The sequence below is a fragment of the Syngnathus scovelli genome, chromosome 5 (genome assembly GCF_024217435.2).
Source record: "Syngnathus scovelli strain Florida chromosome 5, RoL_Ssco_1.2, whole genome shotgun sequence".
Classification (NCBI taxonomy): Eukaryota; Metazoa; Chordata; class Actinopteri; order Syngnathiformes; family Syngnathidae; genus Syngnathus; species Syngnathus scovelli.
Genome location: NC_090851.1, coordinates 14,515,088 through 14,538,651, shown reverse-complemented (window position 1 = coordinate 14,538,651; position 23,564 = coordinate 14,515,088). Strand labels below are relative to the sequence as shown.

General features: G+C 41.3%; 1 protein-coding gene and 1 long non-coding RNA gene across 3 annotated transcripts in view; one reads left to right on the top strand and one right to left on the bottom strand.

Annotated features, from left to right (window-relative positions):
* sorcs3a (sortilin related VPS10 domain containing receptor 3a) overlaps positions 1-23,564 on the bottom strand; it is a 357,551-nt gene that overhangs the window by 63,315 nt on the left and 270,672 nt on the right. For both annotated transcript variants that reach the window (XM_049721519.2, XM_049721518.2), the window contains exons 10-16: positions 21,284-21,430; positions 19,165-19,267; positions 14,606-14,682; positions 12,102-12,193; positions 9,335-9,442; positions 7,597-7,714; positions 7,390-7,523 (exon numbers count right to left, since the gene is read on the bottom strand). In XM_049721519.2, coding sequence (XP_049577476.1) covers positions 7,390-7,523; positions 7,597-7,714; positions 9,335-9,442; positions 12,102-12,193; positions 14,606-14,682; positions 19,165-19,267; positions 21,284-21,430 — 779 coding nt within the window. The remainder of the gene's footprint in view (positions 1-7,389; positions 7,524-7,596; positions 7,715-9,334; positions 9,443-12,101; positions 12,194-14,605; positions 14,683-19,164; positions 19,268-21,283; positions 21,431-23,564) is intronic.
* LOC137840309 (uncharacterized) overlaps positions 1-23,564 on the top strand; it is a 112,946-nt gene that overhangs the window by 81,412 nt on the left and 7,970 nt on the right. The gene's annotated exons all lie outside the window — the stretch shown is intronic.

The window sequence follows — 23,564 nt, the reverse complement described above, 5'->3', positions numbered from 1 at the left end:
CCCTCAAATTTTAAAAGCGTTTCCCTTGAAAGGCTTACACAATTGGTTAGTGCGGCTAAACAAACAACATGTTTACTCAACCCGCTTCCAGCCAAACTACTTAAAGAATTATTTCCAATTTTAGGACCGTCCGTCTTAAATATAATCAATCTGTCTGTCTCCTCTGGGATAGTGCCAACAGCCTTTAAAACCACTATTATTAAACCGTTACTTAAGCGAGCAAATATTGACCCGGACTGTCTCAGTAATTATAGGCCAGTTTCAAACCTCCCATTCATAGCAAAACTTCTTGAAAAAGTAGTAGCGCATCAGCTTATTGATTACATGGTCGCTAATAATCGATATGACTCTTTTCAGTCTGGTTTTAGAGCTAATCATTCCACAGAGACAGCACTTGCTAAAGTGACTAATGATCTCCTCATAGCTATGGATTCAAATACGTCGTCTGTATTGTTACTACTCGATCTTAGTGCTGCCTTTGACACTGTAGACTTCGATATTTTATTAAGGCGTCTTAAAAGTTGTGTTGGTATTTCAGGGTCAGCACGAGGCTGGTTCTATTCCTATCTATCAGACAGGACGCACCGAGTGGTCCATGGCAATACGTCCTCTGAGCTCTATAATGTTACGTGTGGTGTCCCACAGGGATCGGTACTCGGACCGATTCTATTTAATATTTATATGATTCCGCTTGGGGACATAATACGTAAATATAATATTAGTTTTCAATGCTACGCGGATGACACCCAATTGTATATGCCGTTATCGATGACAGATCCACGGGACTGTTGTAATCTTGAGGCGTGCCTTGCGGAGATCAAGCAATTGATGTTGCTCAACTTCCTTCGTCTTAACCCAGATAAAACTGAGATGTTGATAATTGGTCCTACTCGTTATCAACACTTATTTAAGGAAACCACTATAACTATAGATAACCGTACTATCACTCAGAGTGATACTGTAACTAATCTCGGGGTAATATTTGACCAAACGCTCTCCTTTCAAAAACACATTAAGGAATATAATCAGAATTGCGTTTTTTCACCTTCGTAATATTGCTAAGATTCGTCTGATCCTCTCGACCGGGGATGCGGAAACTATTATACTTGCGTTCGTCACGTCGCGCCTGGACTACTGTAATGTATTATTCTCTGGTCTACCTAAGTCCCTCATCAAAAGTCTACAGTTAGTACAAAATGCTGCTGCGAGGCTGCTCTCACGGACAAGAAGATTTGATCACATTACAGTTAAAGTTAAAGTCCCAATGATCATCGTCACACACACATCTGGGTGTGGTGAAATTTGTCGTCTGCATTTAACCCATCCCCATGTGATTTTGATCCATCCCCTGGGGGAGAGGGGAGCAGTGAGCAGCAGCGGTGCCGCGCTCGGGAATCATTTGGTGATCTAACCCCCCAATTCCAACCCTTAATGCTGAGTGCCAAGCAGGGAGGGTCCCATTCTTATAGTCTTTGGTATGACCCGGCCGGGGTTTGAACCCACAACCTTCCAGTCTCAGGGCGGACACTCTACTACTAGGCCACTGAGCTGGTATTACCCAAATATTAGCCAACTTACATTGGCTCCCGGTCCATTTAAGATGTGACTTCAAGGTTCTTCTACTAACCTATAAATCACTGCATGGCTTAGCGCCTTCATATCTCGTCGAACTAGTCGTTCCTTATGTTCCGTCTCGTAACCTTCGTTCGCAAAACGCTGGTCTTTTAGTTACGCCGAGGGCCAAGAAAATGTCTGCAGGTTCTAAAGCATTCTCTATTCGGGCTCCAGAGCTTTGGAATGCCCTACCAATGGATATTAGAACTCCTACCTCAGTAGAAACATTTAAGACACGTTTAAAGACACATTTCTATGAGATGGCCTTTAACTAACTTGTAGTGGCCGATTCGGCCGGAGTTTGTTTTTGTTCTCTCTCCCCACCCCCTCCCTGGCTGGGGAGGGGGTTAGGTGGCGCAAAAGCTGATAGCGGCTTGCTCAGCTATGGGCAAACTACGGCCCGCGGGCCACATCCGGCCCACGGGAACATTTAATCCGGCCCGCCAACCCTAAATAAATTGTATTATTAAACTTTTTTTTTCTCTCAGTCATTTTGCCTGCAATGACTGCGTTTCCCCAGTAGATGGGGAACCACTCGCCTGCGCATTTACTACAGTCAGAAAGCTCGGTGCACACTCACAAGTGCGTGTACGTACTCAGTAGTACGGAAATGGTGCACTCGCGCTCTATTTGTAGCAGTGCCGAATTTAGAGCGTGGGCTGTGACGACAGCATTCTTGTAATTTGCGCGCCGAGTTTTCGGATACAGTTTTACGCTAAAGCCACCCACAAACCTTCCCTTGGAATCCTTCCATTAAAATGAGTCGCCCAAGGAAAAGCAAGGTGGACACTGAGTGCCGAGTGTTTAAAAAGAGTGGCCAATTTGGCTCGACGTACGCGACGTGACGTTCAGCCACATGAACATCAACATCAAATTACCACTGAAAATGAAGGGGAGGCTTTCAAGTTTGTTGTAAAAAAATGCATTTTGAATATGATCTGTACAAATAGCAGGGATTGAAACTAGCGACCATTCTCATTTTCAAACAATGCAGGATGCTCAAGGACATTGATGCACCACCTGTTTGTGACTAATCTTAACCTTTAAAGTTCTTAAGGCTTACTTTAAGGAAGTGTTTTCCGTTTCCTCACCTCTGTTACCAGGTGTTTGTGAGTTAAAACTCTGCTCTGATTTTCAGATACCCCTCACCAGGGGTCACCAACACGGTGCCCGCGGGCACCAGGTCGCCCGTGAGGACCGCGTGAGTCGCCCGCCTGACTGTTCTCAAATTGGCTCAAATAGCGCCACTTGTCAGTGTGCTGCATCTATTTATTTTACGGTCAAACCTCGGATTTTGAACAAATCGGAATTCAAACAAAAGATTCAAGATTTTTTTGCTTCGGTTGTCGAATCAAATTTGGGGGTCGAACCTCGGGAGATGAGCCCGGAGGACCCGAGAAAACCCAACCGCGCGGCCCGGATGCCGACTGACTCCATTGTTATTGTATTTTCGTTACTTTGAGGATTGTATTAACCCCTAATCATGCCTCCAAAGAAAGCAAGTGGGAGCAGAAAAGCCATCCTAAAACACAAAGACGCTCTTAAAGCAATGTGACTGAGCGCCCGGCGCGCTGTGGTTGCGTGATCGGACCAAATTAAGCTCCCTGCGCACTTAGGTCCACATAAATTTGGGAAAGTACATCAGGACTTTAAAAATATTTTCTAAATTTTAGCGACGGCTCTGTCACAATAATGCGACCAGCGCGGTGCAGTTGCGCGGTCGGCGGTGCGCTGCAGTTGCGCGATCGGACAAAATTAAGCTACCTGCACACAAAGGTCCACTTAAATTTTGGAAAGTACATCAGGACTTTAAAAATATTTTCTAAATTTCAGCGACGGCTCTGTCACAATAATGCGACCAGCGCGGTGCAGTTGCGCGGTGGGTGACGCGCTACGGTTGCGCGTTCGGCAGTGCGCTGCAGTTGCGCGATCGGACAAATATGCGCAAATGAAAAAATGCTTAAAAAAGGCAGGGTTTTTTTGTCTCGAAACGGATTACACATTTTTCCATTATTTGTAATGGGAAAAATAGATTTGGAATTCAACCTATACGCTTCTCGAACCGCCTTCTGGAACGGATTTGAATGTATTTTTGCTATTACTGTTCAAATCACACTTACATGTGAACTGGAAATGACAATAATAACACATAGTGAAAGCCAAATTGAGCAAATTGGCTATCTCAGAAGTGTGTGTCAAACTGGTAGCCCTTTGCCTTAATCAGTACCCAGGAAGTAGCTCTCGGTTTAAGAAAGTTTGGTGACCCCTGCCCCTCACCATGTTGCCGTTTTGATTACTTTATTTGGATGTATGCTTTCACCGATTCTTCAAGATGATATATTTGGTCAGAATGTTTGCCGTTTGATGTGACCTCATAAGATAAACATCTTTCATTAATCTGACCTACAGGCACTGAAGTGATGGAGACTGTTATTCATAATAACAGTGTCGTATTTTATGAGAATCACTGATAGCAGTTTTTTAGGGATTTTTTTTTTAATGCTGTTAATAAATGCATTTGTTTTCAAAAAACTTTTTTTGAATATCCATGCTTTACTACCTACTAAAGGCCAAAACCTTTTATGCAATGACCTTTACAGGTCATTTATATTACTTCACACAAACACTACATCCATCTGCTCCTGGTTCGGCCCCCCGGTCAAAATTTAGAACCCAATTCGGCCCGCAAGTCAAAAAGTTTGCCCACCCCTGGGCTAGCTGGATTCTCGGGGACCAATTCAAGATGAGGAAACTGCAGCTCAACCTCCTTGAAGACCCTGCCAGGACAATCGAGGGCACCTCCAACATCCATTTTTTCATTGATTTTCATATTATTTATTACTTGTGCCCTCTCTGCATCCATTACAACCTGGTAATCCTGAAAGGGGGATCCTTCCATCTGTGTGGTCCCTTCTCAAGGTTTCTCATTTTCCCCTGGTAGGGTTTTTTGAGTTTTTTCTTGCCCTTTTGGGAGCTTAAGATCAGGGGATGCTTTGAGAATAATTGTCATTTTTTTGTCTATGTGAAGCCCTTTGAGACTGTTTGTGATTTAGGGCTATCCAAATAAACTTGACTTGACTTGAATCAGTTTGGAACATCCCACAGATGACGAGGTTAACTACAAACGGGTATGTGTATTAAATGAAGATCCCAGAAAAGCAATAATGTGCATCAGTCTGGACATTGAATACCTTTCCACTTTGTCTGTAATTTGTATGCGATTGCAGCCGATTTAAAGCCGTAAAAATAGCTTTGAAACAATTGAACACTGCCACTCTTGAACACAACAAATTTTTGAGACATGATGCAGTGTTGCATCAGTTTCCTTGTTTTGCAAAGCAATGCAGCACCACTGTCATAGCGTTATTTTGGGTGAATAGCACAATAACTCTCTACCTAGCGTTATTCTGCCATGATTTGCGTGAGAACTTGGCCAAGAGAGCATCATCAAAGCCAAGAAATCATCTATTAATTAATATAATTCATTTACTTATTAATTACCCGCAAAATCCATACTGATTTAGTCACAATTGTTGTTTATTAATGGAGGTGTTAGTCTTGTCTAGTATAGTTTTTATCAAATTATAACATATCTTTGTCTAGTTTTCAATATGAATGAACACCACCATCCAACTTAATTGCATGAAGGCAAATCAAACTAAAGTTTGAGTAAGTCAATCAAATTACAGATGTTTGTTTTGTGGTTTAAATGTAAGCCACTGGGAAAATGAGTAGATGCTTATATTGGGAGGAAAGCAATAAAAAAAAAAAAAAAATATGACGATGACAAAAAACACAAAGCAAGCCAGAAGTTAACAGGGCCAAAGTCGAATTTATTTTATGCTTTTTTGACAGAAAGTCTTCAGTGTTTGGTTTCTGGACTACTACAAAAACTATTTACATCACACATAGGCTGGCGAGGCCCATGTCTCTGGACGGGCAAATGATTCACCATTTGCATATAAATTGAAATTATTAACATCCAAATGCCTTTCACATCTTTTAATTGGAACAATAACAAACATCAAATTTTACTCTCTGACACTGGAGTCAGACATTAGCATTTGTTGAAAACAATTTAAAACTTGTCATATTATTGGAAACAATAAACCATTTGAGACTGTGTAAAGAATACATTGCAAAATTTAATGATGGCATGCGGGTGCCATGCAAAATTTTACTAATTTTGGAGGTTAACAGTTATGTAACAGTAAAGTTGGATGTTGAACAGTGCAGAATTTGTAGATGAAAAAAACTTTTTAGGGGCCAGGAGGCCATCACAGTGAACCACCCCCCCCCTTCTCACCACAGCAAGTATGGCTGCGCATACACAAGCCCGGCACCAAAGCTACCAAGCTAATCAACGAATTATGCATCATTGCACACATTCGCTTTTTTCTTTTAAACTAAAGAAAGCAAAAGAAAGACCAGCAAAAATAAGTGGGGTTGCTGGACCAAGTAGAAGCCAAACCGCATCACTTTCCTACAGAATGGGAGTTGGACTTTACCTCATTGACTGGGTTGACATTCCCTTTAGCACAGCTCCATTTAGTGGATGCAGAATGCAACCCGAGTCAACCCCAGTTTGATGCAGTAGCTTCTATTCTTTTAATCGGGTGCACCCTATATATGAAATAATTTCTAAAATAAAAAAATCAATGAAGGTGCGCCCTCATAATCCAGTGTGCCCTATAGTACAGAAAATACTGTACATAGTACATACATACATACATACATACATAATTTTCTACAGTACAGTAATGTACTAATAGTGACCTTCTTATCCATGGAGACTCGGTACCTGGCATTTCTTATCGTGACCACTATCGCTGAATTTAATCGAAGTGGAGGCAACTGACATCCTACTGGATGTCATTGTATTTCATTCAGCAATATGACACCAACTTGCAACAAACCCTCTGAATCATTGCAAGAATTCATTTGATGTATTATTTTATTATTTTTATTACACCGTACATTTTTAACCCAGTCGTTTTTTGGGTTTTTTTCCGTGCCCTCCTGGGAGTTTAAGATCAGGGGATGTTTGAGAATAATAGCCCATTTTTGTACATGTGAAGCCCTTTAAGACTTGCTTGTGATTTAGGGCTGTATAAACAAACTTGACTTGACTTTATAATCATCCCGTTGTCTGGGTCACAGCTATGGAGGGCAGCAGGGTAATTATAGGATCAGAGGTTTAGGGGGGCTACTAAGACCAGGGGACAGGGGAATGTCCATGAAGTTTGGTCGTGAGGGGTTATGGAGAGAACTGGCTGTTGTGTGATCGACCTGTGTGTGAGTCGGTAGTTGGATGAGCATTTACTAAAGAAAAGCAAAAAATGTGCGCAGGAGGTCTACAGAGAAATTTGCAAGTAAAACTAATCAGATAGTTTCTTTAAATGATGAGCCACAGCACCTGAAAAAAGGAATATAATCTTAAAATGTAAACATGGTAATACTAACTTCAGGAGGAGGACATCATCATTTGATACAGTAGCTACTTAACCTAAAAAATGGGCAAAATGCAAGTTTTGTGAGGAAAGCATCTCTATACAGTGATTACAAAATTGTGTATCACTTTTGTTGAAAGGCAAACTCCCTGTCCCTCTCCTCGTATAGTGAAATAAAGCAAATAGTAAATCTTGTAGTAACTTAATAGTAATGATGTCCAAGAATGAAATTCACTGTTAGTTAAATGTCTGTGTGCTTTTAAATGTGTGGATAGACATAATGTAAGTGATAAAATAATAAATTAATATTTAAGGTTCAGCTCACCATTCAAAATCATGGGGTCTGCAAATACAGGACTCAGCAGAGAGGATTCTTGAGTAGTCTTTGCCGAGCATGCAATAGTTTCCCGGCCTGCGTTTCATGTAAATCTGTTTTTGTCCCATAACACATGGCTCTCCCTGCAGGGAAAAACAAACCTTGACGTCATTATCTTGTTATGGTATGCACAGAAACATGGAGGTTTTGCCTTACCTGATTATGCAAGTGCCATGTTTGGTAATCTTCCTCAGTACATTTCTTACTGAAGAGCGATCGATAGTCTATTTTGATGAGTTGCCATTCCGAGCGGTGACTAAAGTGTCCAAAAAATCTAAAGAGCAATACATAAAAAAATATAGCTACTTTAAAAACACACGATTGAGTTGGCAAAATTGAAGTCGTACAGTTTTAGTTATTAGAGTAAAGCTAGCGTATTTACACACAAAAAAAAAACATCTGCACTATTTTATATAATTCTATAACGGTGGGCTCCTTTAATTAATATAAAGGTGTCCTCTAACCCCGTAAACGTAAAATAAGAATACTGATAGAAAAGCGACCACAGCCAATGATAAATTAATAAAAATTAAAAAAAACTTGGACTTGGGAATGTGTCTATGGTGAATAAGTTTTTAGCACATCTGGCTCACTGTGGTTGGAGGTTTGAATTTGAAACTATCCGGTGTAAAATTTGCATGTTCTCCTGTGCTTGTTTGTTTACTTTGAATACACTGGATTCCTCCCACATTCCAAAAACATGCTTTAATTAATACAAAGTTGTCCTCCAACCCCGTAAATGTAAAATAAGAATACTGATAGAAAAGCGACTACAGCCAATGATGAATTAATAAAAATTTAAATTAAAAAAATGTGGACCTGGGAATGTGTCTATGGCAGTGGTTCTTAACCTGGGTTCGATTGAACCCTAGGGGTTCGGTGAGTCGGTCTCAGGGGTTCGACAGAGCCCCCACTGAGGAGGTCCGAACAAACCTGTTTTATCGTGTAGCTTCTGATTTGCCAGTATGTAATTTGTTGCGAGTTCATGCATTGTGTTGGTTTTGTTCTTTGAACAAGGTGATGTTCATGCACAGCTCATTTTGTGCATTAGTAAAAAACAGCTGTCTTGAATTTAAAAAATAATATTTTTTCACTAACGGTGAAGGCGCATATGAAACTAGTGGGGTTCGGTACCTCCAACAAGGTTAAGAACCACTGGTCTATGGTAAATAAGTTGTTAGCACATCTGGCTCACTGTGGTTGGAGGTTTGAATTTTTAAACTATCTGGTGTAAAATTTGCATGTTCTCCTGTGTTTGTTTGTTTACTTTGAATGCACTGGCTTCCTCCCACATTCCAAAAACATGCTTTTTAATTAAAGACTCTGAGTCGTCCTTAGAGGTGATCGATTGTGTGTGTGCCCTGCATTTGGTTGGCGGCCAGCACAGGGTGTACTCCACCTCATGCCCAGATTCTGCTGGGATTTGATTTTACCTGTGACCCTCGCAAATATAGCATAATATAAATAGATTTTATTATTGAGAGTGCTCTCACTTAAATTCTCTATATTAATTCTGTTAAGAAATTAAAGGTTAAACTTTTTTCTACGAATCAAGTCTTGTTTATTTTGAAAGCCAAAAGACAACTTGCAGTAACTGTTTTCTGTATTACACTGAAGTTTTTTTTTTCTGCCATTGAAAGTGAAACAAAATTTCCCAAATCATCCTTAAACTGACATTTCAAAATATTGCTTCAAAATACCAAAAGTCAGCATGCCTAAAAATATTGCATAGCACCTTATTGTTTCTGTTTAGCCTTTAAATTCTGCAAAAACTAATCCGCATTACCACACAAATCCAAACAGTTTTTTAACTTTAAACATTGTAACACAGGCTGAAAAAAGGAATCATTTGAAACATACTGATGATTGCAGTTAGGGAATGTGTTCGACTTACGTCATAATCTGGTTCTCTGCCCCAGCTTCTACCAAAACGCCGTCCACGAACAGAGGCACAGAGGAAAAGCTGTGTTGGGTCCATTGCCTCCCTTCGTCAAAGCTGACCCTGTATATGTGTGTCAAAACATATTCGCATCAAAAACCCAGCAACAGAAATGGCACGGAAAACAGATCACAGTCTCTATTAGAGCTTACTCATAAGGGAGGACTAAGGTGGAGATCACAATCACTCGCTCCTTTCAACAGACACAACTCACAGTCTCTTTGTAATTAACTGTTGAACACTTCAATAAATGGTGTTATAGCCATCTGTTTATCAAAGTAAAGGTCCGCCACAACAAATATAGAGAGAACATGATCCACTAAAAGTAGAATTATTTCATGCGCAACTGCTGAAGAGAAGGAAGCCCATATGAGGGGTGCCCTCATCATTTTGGGGAATGAGCTCTATTGATTTTGACAGCAGCCCAACACTGGAGCTGAAGTTGGAGGACCTGAGTGTAGCGTGCAGAGACATTGCTGAAGCCACAAATATGGAGAGACAGCAAGCAGTCACAGTAGCCAAAATCCCTCAGAGCTTTCATTTGGCTAAAACACTGAAAGCACAAATAGCTCAGATTTACACCAATTATGAGATTCTGGGTTAGAAAGTGTTTACTGAGTACCCAAAAAGTTAGTTAAATACGCCACAGCAATATGCAGGCGGCATAAAGGTAGTAGTTGTGTTGTTTTATCTGGCAACCAAATTGGTTGTGGGATAAAAAGCATCACACTTATTTTAGAGCTGTGATGATGAAAATTGGGAAAACTGAAATTGGTTTACTTCTTTTTGGGAGAAACACTGACACACCTCTCCCAATTGGATGACAAGGAGGTTAATGTGTTAATTGTTAAAGTGTACCTGTGGAGCTCAGAAGGAAAAATATACATTGTTTTTCAAGAAAAACTGTATCCAAAAACATCGAGCCAATTTGTGGAGACACACTGGGCACAGCCATATTACCATAGAAGAAAGGGAGCCGAAGGGGAGCAGTGACACAGCGGAGTTGACAGCCATCTTGGCTCTGCCGTCTCCTCAGTTCAGCGTAGCATTTTGTTGGTTCAATTCTGACAAATTTAAATAATTCTCGCAATTTTCCAGCATCAATACTGCCAGAAGGTAACAAAATAAATATATACGCTGTCTTAATGTCGAAAGAGGCGCTCGCGCTTGGCTTGCCTTCATCAACCCCCCCCAGCCTCTGTGTTGGGGTCACCTTGCGATTAGAAAAAAATAAGAAAAGACATATTTCCAGCCATAGGCAAGTGATCTGATGCATCACTCAAAAAGCAAGTCGACTACTTGACGTCACAACACAACATGCATTCAAATAAACTAGGGGGATTCTTTTCACAATAAATACAATAGCAGACACAAAAATGGGACCACCAATTTTACATTATTGCTCCCTTTACCCATCAAGACCTCAGTCTGGGAACTCTGGATGTAGAGCTTTCATGAACACAATAAATGAGGCTGAAATGACTGAATGTTAGTGACAAGTGCTTCGAAAAAAAAAAAACGTTTAGATTGCCCAGTACCTACTTATTGTACCATACATAGCTACGTGTATGTCACATATAGGACACCATAATGCTCATAAATCATGCATTCATCTACTACATCCAGTTTCTATTCTACGTATCCTCATGAGAGTGAGGTGGAGCCAAGCTTTGGCCAAAAGGCAGAATACACTCTTGACTGGTTGCCAGCCTTCCGCATGGGGCATTTATCGATCATTCATACTCATATTTAAAGCTAAGGACAATTTAGTCTTCAATGAGCCTAACCATTTTTTTTTTTTTTTTTTAGGAAGCGCTCGTTTTAGCAAAAATAAATTATTTTAAACTAAATATCTTCCGCTTATCCGGGGTCGGGTCGCGGGGGCAGCAGCTTCAGGAAGGACTCCCAGACTTCCCTCTCCCCAGTTACTTCATCCAGCTCATCCCGGGGGATCCCAAGAAGTTCCCAGGCCAGCTGAGAGACAGTCTCTCCAGGGCGTCCTGGGTCGTCCCCGGGGTCTCCTACCGGTGGGACATGCCCGGAACGCCTCCCCAGGGAGGCGTCCAGGAGGCATCCTGATGAGATGCCCGAGCCACCTCATCTGCCTCCTCTCAACGTGGAGGAGTAGCGACTCTACTCCGAGTCTCTCCCGGATGACCGAGCTTCTCACCCTATCTCTAAGGAAGAGCCCGGACATCCGGCGGAGAAAACTCATTTCGGCCGCTTATATCCGTGATCTCGTTCTTTTGGTCACGACCCATAGCTTGTGACCATAGGTGAGCGTAGGAGCGTAAATCGACCGGTAAATTGAGAGCTTTGCCTTTTGGCTCAGCTCTCTCTTTACCACGATGGACCGGTACAGAGTCCGCATCACTGCTGACGCTGCACCGATCCGCCTGTCGATCTCACGCTCCATCCTCCCCTCACTCGTGAACAAGACCCCAAGATACAGGATCTCATCCCCGATCCGGAGAGGGCATTCCACCCTTTTCCGATCGAGGACCATGGACTCGGATTTGGAGGTGCTGACCCTCATCCCGACCGCTTCACACTCGGCTGCGAACCGCTCCAGTGAGAGCTGGAGATCACGGCCTGAAGAAGCCAACAGCACCACGTCGTCTGCATTAATTAAGAAACTAATTACTAACTGTGTGGCTAAGAATGCAAGTAAAAAAAATCAATATAAAAAGCAATATAAATGTAAAAGAAAATATTAACATACCATAAGTGTCTGGTTGGCACAGAAGGTTCTTTTACAGCAACAAGGGCCCCTCCTTTGTCCAGAAACCAAACATTGTGCTCCTCTTCAAAAATCTGAACATTGATCACACATAAAATATCTTAGAATGAAAAGAAAATTAACAAGTAATGCCCACTGACAGGCACCTTTAGAGACTACAACTATTCGCTTATTGCTACCTTTAATAACAACTTGTAGGTAACCATAAAGAGGGGAAAATACTCACTGTAAAAATACCGTATTTTCCGCACTGTTAGGCGCACTTAAAAACTTAAAATTTACTCAAAAAAACACAGTGTGCCTTATAATGCAGAGCACCTTATATATGGATCAATTGATGAATTTGTTGATCCATACTGGTTGTACACAGCGTTCTGCCAAAACGATTCAGTGCGTTTTAGTATGACTAGTAAATTACAAGGTCGCATCGCTTCCCAGCATTATTGCAACCGTGGTCAAGGGACGTCACTGAATAGCTGTTGTACCCGGGAGGCTATTTCATTTCAAAATAGGCTGTTCCGTTAATGTTTTCGAGTACGTTTACCAATCAATATCCAACGGAATCATAAACAAGCAGCACCAATGTGTTGAATCAGTCTTTAGTCGGTTCCGATCACTTTTATAGGAGAAAGTTTGAGAAACGTGATTGTTTACAGGGGGCCGCCATGACACTTTGCTGAGGCTCATGGGAGTTTGCGAGCTGAGGATCATGGGAGTTTGCGGGTGGCTATTGTTATAATGATAGCTGCTATACGCACGAGACTATTTCATTTCAAAATAGGCTGCTCCGTTAATGTTTCGAGTAAATTTACAGATCGATGCGGAACGGAAACATAAGTACCGTAGTTTTCGGACTATAAGTTGCGGGGTTTTTTTCTTCATAGTTTGGGTGGGGGGGCGACTTATACTGAGGAGCGATATGTGATTTTTTTCATAAATTTTCAAAATAAAAAAAATAAAAAGTGAAACCGCAATAAAGGAACCGCGATGTAGCAAGGGATTACTGTAATTTGAATTCCAAGTGACGTCAGCGGCGCGGCGGTTGTTTACATAAAGGACAAAGATTTGATCACGGGCTGACGAAGATGACGAAGGGCCCCACGTACTACCGGCATCATTAGTGGCTTTGTTTGTAAGTGACACGGAGGACGAAGAGTTTGAAGAATTTAATGATTTTGAGTGACAAAGGAGGTTTGAAAAACTATTATGGCTTTTACGCACGCCCGGTCCTACTCTACAGAGCTCTCTTTCACCTCTGTGGATGGAAGTCGGGGGCTGGCGCACGGCCGGGTGGCTGTCTGGGACGGTGGATGGGGCTCGGACATGGCTTTTACGCACGCCCGGTCCTATTCTATGGAGCTCTCTTCCACCTCCGTGGCAGGAAGTGCCACCTCCGGGGATGGAAGTCCACGCCGCCACACGCCTGGAAGTCCACGACGGTGCTTGGGGCCGTGTGGCGGTGAACTATTTATGTTATAGTTATTTGATATATTTTATTTCGTGTAGCAACGTGTACATGTTTTCATCGTTACAGTTCAGTAGTTGTTGGCTCGTTGAACTCTTGTTTTGTTAAATAAAGAGCCGTTTACCAAATCCACATCTTTCCTTGTACTTTGTTAACGCTATTATATACTTATATACTAGAGCTGTGGAATAACGACGAGGCTGACGTCAGGGCGCACGCACGGCGTTGTTGACAAAGGACGAGGAATTTGATCGATGGATTTAATGATTTAGAGTGACACAGATGGTTTGATATTATTATAGCTTATATAATAGTTTTGATATATAATTTATATATCGTTATATGGGCCTGTGGAATATTTTGCTGTGGAGTGACACAGATGGTTTTATAAACGTGTTATTTATGTAATAGTTATTTGAATAACTGAATTGAATGTTACGTCAGGCCCGTTCTCAGCTTTTTCTCAGTTTTTGTCACGTTAGCATACCTATCGTTTAGCCTGTTGTTGCTCATTCATGTCTGTTCTTGGTGTTGGATTTTGTCGAATAAATTTCCCCCAAAATTTGATTTATACTCCGGAGCGACTTGTATATGTTTTTTTTCACGTTATTGTGTATTTTATGGCTAATGCGACCTATATTCCCGAGCGACTTTTAATCCGAAAAATACGGTAAGCAGTACCAATGTGTTAGATCGAACTTTAGTCAGTTCCAATCACTTTTACAGGAGATAGTTTGAGAAACGCGATTGTTTACAGAGGGCTCATTAGTTATTGGCAAGTGGATGCATACCACAGCCCGAGTTAACCTCAGTTTGTTGCAGTATAGCTTCTATTTTATGCACCTTTTAAACCGGTGCGCCCTATATATGAAATAATTTCTAAAATAAAAAATTCAATGAGGGTGCACTTTATAATCCAGTGCGCCTTGTGGTGCGAAAAATACGGTAGTTAGGTGAGATTATTACAAAAGATGTTCTGCTTGGTATGATAAATCCTGAACTATTTTTATGAAGCTCTCACCTGTCTCCAGCTATTTCCAGCATCAGATGATATATACATGCCAACATTGTTGTAGGACAGCTCAGCTCCAATATTCCCTGTCGTTAACAGAATGTGTGACAGAACAAAACATCTAATAGACAACATACAATTCCATACTTGGGATTAAGAAATACCATAAAATTATTATCTTTTTGTCCTTTTTTTTTTTAAACTTGAAAAAAGTTGCAATAAAATCATTATCTGATATACAACGGACATTTACTCATCACTCATTACAACTCATAAAAGCAACAGTACATCAACATTTCCTTCAGAAAGGCTGGCTTCCAGGAGCATGCTGAAAGTAGGCATCCCTGTATCTTACTGCCATTCTGTGCCTGGGTTGGATAAATGTATCAAAGCTTCGGAGGGTAGCCACTAATCATGTCAAGAAAAGAAAAAAGAGAAATAAAGGAAAAAGACAAAAAAAAACTGATGAAAACTTGGCAAGTTATTCTTCTCTCACTCAGATTGTTAAAATATTAAGATAGATATTGGAGCAAAGCCATACATGTACTTTCGTGATAGCTTTCAACTGCTATTCATTTGAAAGCTTCTCTTGCTAGTTTGACGACAACCAGCACGAGCAGCAGTCATTAGCTAATTATTGTTCACTTCGCTTTCGTTCATGCACAGTGCAACACGGGGGGAAAAAAAGTCATCCATCAAACCATTTTCAACTACTAACGCTATTCAGATTCTGGACATATATAGACAGAAAACCATTCAATCTTACGGAAGTACCGTAATTTCCGGACTATAAACCGCAACTTTTTTCCAAAATTTTGGACCCTGCGGCTTATAGTCAGGTGCGGTTTATATAAGATTTTTTTCGAGATTTTTGTGATGACTTGATCACTTTTACTCTTAACACTATTATATACAGTAAAAGCTACAAAACAAACTGACAAATAACTCGTTTTCAAATCAGACGAGTAAAAACTGGTCAAATATTTAAAAAAAAACTATTATTAAAAGTGAAGACAATTTGCAATTCTAGTAATGACACACAAATTTGATGCACAATTTGTCTTCGCGGGCCACATAGAATGATGTGGCGGGCCGTATCTGGCCCCCGGGCCTTGAGTTTGACACCTGTGCTCTAAACCCTTTCTCTTACTCTGCCATATCACTCAGAGATTACACAAAGCAGTGACGCTGTTTGGACAATCTGCATTGTAATTGTACTAAGTTAATCTTGTTTTTCCTTTTTTTTAAATCACTTCACTGGTTTCTTTTAAATCAAACAAGTTGTTTGATAACAACTTGTTTGATATAAAAGAAACCAGTGAAGTAATCTGCATTGTATTAAAACCCAATCAATCATCATTTAAATTCTATTCTTCTGACATTTTGCTCCCCAAAAACAAGTAGTAATGAATGTGAACTTTTAATGCATTTTATTCAGAAGGTTACTTTGAACCTTAAACGGCGGCGTGGCGTACTTATGGATTTTTATGGCCTCCGGCCTCCAGGGGGCGCTCCAGCAGGAAGCAAGAGCGGGACAGGCGAAGAAGAGATAATGCGCCGAAGAAGACGCGCTAGTTTGTGTTTACATTTCGCGCATCACGCGATCAAGACGGACATTACTGAAAGGAAGCCTTTATACACAAACCGTCATCATGGGGGACAAAAGAAATGCATATGATGCCGCTTTTAAGCCAAAGACAGTCGATGTTGATGACATTATCTTGTGTCTACTCTGGAGCGTACTTATGGATTTCTACGGCCTCCGGGGTCCAGGGGGCGCTCTAGCAGGAAGTAAGAGCGAGACAGACGAAGAAGAGATAATGCGCCGAAGAAGACGTGATCGTCTCGCGCATCACGCACACACCCGCATTCACACAAAGACAGGAAGCTTTTATACACAAACCGTCATTATGGGGGATAAAAGAAATGCATATGATGCCGCTTTTAAGCAATACGTGTTGCTCGCTAGTTTAATATAATTTAGCGCTTCGTGCATGAATAAGATTACCATGAACAGAACCTCTTCACACTCGAAGAAATGCATAAAACCGACGACGAAAGAGAGACTGAGAAAGTGCGAGGCGAAGGATATCTAACGCTATTCCAATCGGACACTAAGGAGGAAGACTTCGATAGTTTCAGGGCACAGGAGGAAGATGAAGACGGCTCTTTTTTTACTTTTACTGGTATGTTTTTTTTAACCAGCCTTGTTCGTGCTGTGCTACCGTGTTGCGGCTGTGTTGCTGCTGTGTTACTTCCGTGTTGCTGCGGTATTACTGCCGCGTCACAGGCAGTGTTTGGAAAGAAATGTTAAGGTATGTTATTAAAGCTTTAAAAAAAACTTTCTGTGTCCAGTCTTTCTTCGCTAATAACTCGCGTGCACACTTTCGCGTTGCTGCGGTACTACTGCTGCGTCACAGGCAATGTTAAGAAAGACATGTTCAAGTATGTTATTAAAACGTTAAAAAGGCTTTCTATGTACTGTCTTTCTTTGTAAAAAACTCGTGTGCACGTGTGGTTTATAGTCCGGTGTGGCTTATGTAAGAAAAAAAATGAATAAATGAATGAATGAATAAAATATCCCTAAATTTTAGCTGGTGCGGCTTATAATCCGGTGCGGCTTATAGTCCGGCAATTACGGTACTCAGACAAAAGTCATGCAGAGAACATACATACAGTAGTTCACGCAGAAAGGTCAAAGTCCAGATTTAAACCCAGAACCTTTGACAATCAGGCAGTTAGCCACTTGGAACAACATGCGGCCCTCAAAATAACCACAACCCTAAAAAGGAAAATAAGGCTAACTTGCTATAAATAGGCAATCAAATAATCAACGAATGAATGAATAAAATGATCAATCTGGTTTATAACATGAATATATTTGAGTTGTGTTTAACTGATTTTTGAAGGTGAGTTTTCAATCCCACCATCTATGGGATTATAATGCTTCTCATGCTCCACTCTCAGAGCTCTAACTGTTTTTCAGTCCATGTAAATAATAGAAGACCGCAAGTTCTCCCCTATGGATGCATGAAGCTTTTAGACAACATAATACGATCTTTGCAAATAATGTCTTAAGAGGTGCAGCAAGCAAAGTACACCGCACCAATAAAGCGCAAAAGAAAAATGTTGGCCACCTACTGGTTATATACTGTATAATTTAAGTGGTTTTTTTATCATGCATATTACAATCCCTCAAGGAAAAAATCAGCTTGAAATTTTTTGTATATTTTGTGTTGCACGGCATACAAAGAATTAGATCACGCACATACAGGCATGCAAGAAGCGACACTTAAGCTTGGGCTGCCTCAGGACACCATGTCAGTCGCGTCACTCCAATATGTAGTTTATATTTTACCGTTTACTTATTATTATCCATCCATCCATATTCTATACCGCTTGTCCCTACGGGGGTCGCTGGAGCCTATCCCAGCAGTCATCAGGCAGTAGGCGGGGGACACCCTGAACCGGTTGCCAGCCGATCACAGGGCACACAGAGACGAACAACCATCCGCACGCGCACTCACACTTAGGGGCAATTTGGAGTGCTCAATTGGCCTACCAAGCATGTTTTTAGGATGTGGGAGGAAACCGAAGTGCCCGGAGAAAACCCACGCAGGCACGGGGAGAACATGCAAACTCCACACAGGGAGGGTCAAGGTAGAATCGGCACCCTCCTAACTGTGAGGTGGGCGTGCTAACCAATGCACCACCGAGCCGCCCCTTATTATTATTATTATTAGTAGTAGTAGTAGTAGTGGTAGTAGTAGTAGTAGTAGTAGTAATAGTAGTAGTAGTAATAGTAGTAGTAGTAGTAGTAGTAGTAGTAATAGCAGTAGTAGTAGTAGTAGTAGTAGTAGTAGTACTAGTATTTATTTTTGGTGGGGGGCATTCTTTATTATTCTAACCTTGGCCATATCATTCCAAAATCATTACAGATTAGCTATGTCACTCCGCCCAATAATGCAACATTTGACATAGTGTACAAACACAGCGATGGTGATTTTCTTTTGTCTAGATATGATGTATAACCTTAAACATTAAGTAATGCTTGATCAGAGCCACAATTAAATACAAACTTATCAAATATGATTATAAAAGCAGATTTTTGTCACTCAAATTCAAGTAAAAGTATCTCAGTGTTACCTTAAATTACTTTAAGATAAAAACACATTGGTCTAATAAAAGAATTTGAAGAGTAAAGGTGAAAGACATGATCCTACCAATATGCGCACAGACTGCACTTAGGACTAGACTTGAGCTGGGCACAAAAATTGGCCCCAGGGTGTGGACAGAAACAGAGATGCAAATGGGAAAAATGCTGGTACCGTTTGCAGATCAAGGCACCTTAATTTACCTCGGGATTCTATACTGTTTTTAAAGAGCTATTCTTTATTTTTACTTCTCTCAAGGAAAATGGCTATCCCCCAATATCTGCTTATGTTCAATGCACTTTCTCTCTGAGAGGGAGATGCTTGCTTTTATATTTTTGTCTTGACACGTACTGTAATTCAAATCGTTTGAATTATTATTTGACAATGGATAGTTCATTTCAACGTTTGTCTTACCTGTGGCAACAATAACCCCCAGTGCTGAGCTCTTCGTGGAAATTGCGCCTGACAAGTAGGGGTTGTCTGAAGTTTGTAGTTGAAGATGAAGTGAACAGGAAGGCTAGAAAATAAGACCAAAACAGGATCACAAATATATATACAATTATATAAATATGTGGGGCAGACAATGTATTTCCTGGAAAATAAATGTAAATTTCCCTATTGATTTCAGAAGACTTACGGTATATGTATAGCACATATTTTGGACCATACATAGTTCAAAATGTTTGTTCAAAGCCAAATATTAATTTACTTTGAGAATAATTGTCAATTTTGGCTATGTGAAGCCCTTTGAGACTGTTTGTGATTTAGGGCTATACAAATAAACTTGACTTGACTTGACTTGACTTGAATGTATTGAACAGCATTGCCACCACGGAATTGATTTGTTCATTTTTGTGTTTTATTTTGTTCCAAATGGCTTACCTTAACTAGGGACTCAAATTGCATTGTGGCCAACTGCAGAATTTGGGTCGGTTATTGCACATGTTGGAAAATTGTGTTGAATAGTCCTCGCAGCAATCGCTGCATGGGTTAGCTTGCATGCGTCTTCTTGGGAGCAAGTTGCCGAAGCCATACATACGATTCAATAGACAGTGTTTGCATTTCGCTCCGTTTATTACAACTCTTTAAATTCTTAAGCGGTTTTGACGTGGATTGGATTATTACAAACATCAGCATACAGCTGTGATGCAAGCCAATTTATATTTGGGGCTTTATGATAATAATAATAATAATAATAATAATAATAATAATAATAATAATAATAATAATAATAATAATGACAATAATAATAATAATAATAATAATAATAATAATACATTATTTCATATTGTGCTTTTCTTGGTACTCAGTAGCTTTATGGAAGTACAACAAAACAGACAAAACAGCTAAAACGACCATCAGATGAAATGCTTTATGTATTGATGTCTATGACGACGGACGATGCCTGCCTGCCTGATTCGTAAATGTTAATTTCAGGTTAAAATAATTTACTTTAATCTACATGATTACTGGCATGTGTCTGCCTTGTCAGCACCCTGGACAGCTCTGTTTCTCTGCTCCTACCCCTCCAGAACTGCACTCATTGCCCACACCTGTTGTACATCACCTACTCATCAAGACGCCACCTTAAGCGTACTTCTCCAGTCACACTTTTTCAGTTTGTCCCGTGCTGTTCCCTGCTCTTGGTACCTGTTGCCGATCTAGCTTGTCTGTCAGACTGACCAACCATTCCTGAACACTGCCTGCCTTGACCTGTCTCTTGTTTCTGACCATGATCCGCCTGTTTGCTCACTCTGCTTCGCTTTCCTTCAGGTTTGACCTTTCTGCCTGCTCTCGATCACCTGGGACCTGTCTGGTTCAGCGAAGCCCTTTGCCCGCTCACCAACGACTGCTGCTCTCCGCTCTGACGCTGCTTCTTGGGCACACCCACTCCTGTCGACGCTCCAGTCCTCCTATTCCTCTTTCCCTTCATTATCCAATAAACTGCGTTCATGTCGCACTTGGTCGTCCTGCACCGTTCGTCATCCATTTTGCTAGCTAACATGAGCATAGAGCAAATTCCCTTTAATGGCTGTTGTAACTGCATGGTAGGATAGTAGTGTAAATAAAGAAAATCTCATAGATACATTGTCTAGCTGGGCTTCATGCAGTCCTTGCTACATTTGCAGAAACCTGGATTTCTTAGTAGGAACAGGTTTTCACCTAAACTGCAATTTTCCCCTGAATTTGGTCTGTAACTGTTAAAGTACTAGCGCTAAGAGGTACAGTGTAAGCAAAATACCAGTTCAGGTGACGTCACAGTTTCTCATCCAAGTTCTAAAATTAACAAATCGATTTCTACTCAATCGTGTACAGCATGTTTTTTGACTGATACAATACACATTGATAATGATAAATTCCCTATCCAGAGATCCAGAGATGCACTAAATTAAGGTACTTTATTCTTTGATTCATACAAATTTTGAGATTTAATGAAAAAAAAAGAACTTTGCACTTTGTGTTGGTGGTATTATGCATTTTGATTGTTTTACATCTAGTTTTAAACACAAGCATTGGGGTCACTGCATCTTACCAAAATGCAGTGAATTTCATTTCCATCCAGATCAGTTGCTGGGGCTTGCAGGAGCCTCCAATCTCTTCCTTTGTTGTAGGTGATGAAGGTCTTTACTTGGTTGCCTTGCCGTTTGTTGGTAATCAACATGCCTCGAATGCCGGCTACCTGATTATGACACATAATTGACACATTTAATACTAATAATAATTTGTAATATTCTTGCGAAGTCTTCATTCTACTAAAATGAGGTAATGAGTTTAATGTCACAAGACGTTCTACTCTGATTGGCCATATTGGATCAGCTCAGCTGATTTGTGATCCGCCGTAATGTAATTTAACATCAGAGTGATCTAGTGAGTAACAAAAACTGCTCAACACTGAACAAAGATAGGTCACTGTGGGCAAAATGCTTCAGAATACTTTTGTAGCAATTGTTTGGCATGGAAGCAACATTCTGCATAGACTTGCACAGTTAAATTCAAATGAATGGCTTATCTTTTGCTTTTGCTTCAGTACTTGACAAGCAAAACAGCCAGTCACCCAACAATATTTCTTATTCTGTGTTGTTATCATTAATGTCTTTGTGATTTGGGTGACACAAAACATCATATCCATTAATAAGTGAGGAGACACTGTCCTCAGAAACAGATAGGCCTACACATGACTATACACACATCACATTTATTCTTGAGACACGTTACTTGTTGTTAATCTCAAGCAAAACACCCTTCAACAGATCCTACGCATGATCGAAAAATGAGAAGACAGTCTCTCCAAAAGGTTAAAAGTGAGGGATTTCACTTCAGTTCAGTGTTTAACTCTCTTGTGAGGTAAAATTGTGTAAATGCCACTAATAGGCGCCATATTTTACATTGTCAGAAATGCACGACATGCAGGATGAATGTGCGCAATGAGGGTCTTCCGCTTTCTTGTCTGACCCCACGTGTTAGTCACTGCAGTAAGAATATTTAAACTATATTCCCAGCAGACAATGCAGCCCTATTTAAGGACACTGTGTGTGTGTGTGTGTGTGTGTGTGTGTGTGTGTGTGTGTGTATGTGTGTGTGTGTGTGTGTGTGTGTGTGTGTGTGTGTGTGTGTGTGTGTGTGTGTGTGTGTGCGTGCGTGCGTGCGTGCGTGCGTGCGTGCGTGCGTGCGTGCGTGCGTGTGTGTGTGTGTGTGTGTGTGTGTATGTGCGTGAATGTGTGTGTGTGTGTGTGTGTGTGTGTGCGTGCGTGTGTGTGTGTGTGTTCTCCTGGATCGCCACTTTGACGTGGTGGAAAACCATGTGTGTTCCAATGAACCTGAGCTTAGGCTCCTGGTAGTGTCACCCATGGCAGTAAGGTCGAAGGGGAGGTTCCAGACAAAGCGCGATCCAAAAATACCTGAACGGTGGATGTGGCGGATGATGACAATGTCACAACGGCACTGAAGGCGGATGAAGGCTGCAACAGAGGATGGCCTCCAATTGTTGTGGTTCTCCATGCCATTGGAACCAGCCCCCCCCCCCCCCCCCCCCCCCCCTCTGCCAAAGGGCAGTGTGGTGGCTGCAATTGCAGCAATCTCCCCACATTAAAAGATCATGCGCAGCCGTCCTCCCGAAAGGGAACCCATCCTACTTTACATCTCGGATAGAAAAAATCCTGTGGCGACCAGGAAGTGGTGACGGGAGCAGGACAGTGTCGTCTGGGAGCTCCTAGCCACAACCTGGCACACAGGCAGTGGGTGATAGATTCAGTCGTTAAGCTCTTGGACTAAGGCAAAAAGAGCTTTTCAGCAGCTGCACCCATGACTGAGCAGCCCTGTTTCGGATCCACTCTCCTCACCCCAGTAGGGGAGGGGGTTAGAAAAGGTACCCTCAAAATAGCCTGCCTCGAAACTCCTGTCTGGACTACCACATAGAGAGGGATCATCACATAAGAAACATAAATTACGATTCTACTTTGGGACCTGGAATGTGAGGACCCTCATGGACAACAAAGCCAGTGATCGACCTGAAAGGTGAACCACCATTATCTCAAGAGAGCTAAGGAGGTTCCAGATTGACATTGCAACGCTCTCCGAAACCCAACTGGCTGATAACGGGCAGCTGAAGGAGGAGAAAGGCGGATACACTTTATTTTGGAAGCGAAAGCTTGCAAATGAGCCACGTATCCATGGCGTGGGCTTTGCCATAAAGAACAGCCTCATCAACCACCTCTATGAACTCCCTGTGGGAATCAATGAACGCCTAATGACCATGCGCCTGATGCTTGCAAGCAGTCAAATGGCCACCGTTATTAGTGCGTATGCTCTAACGC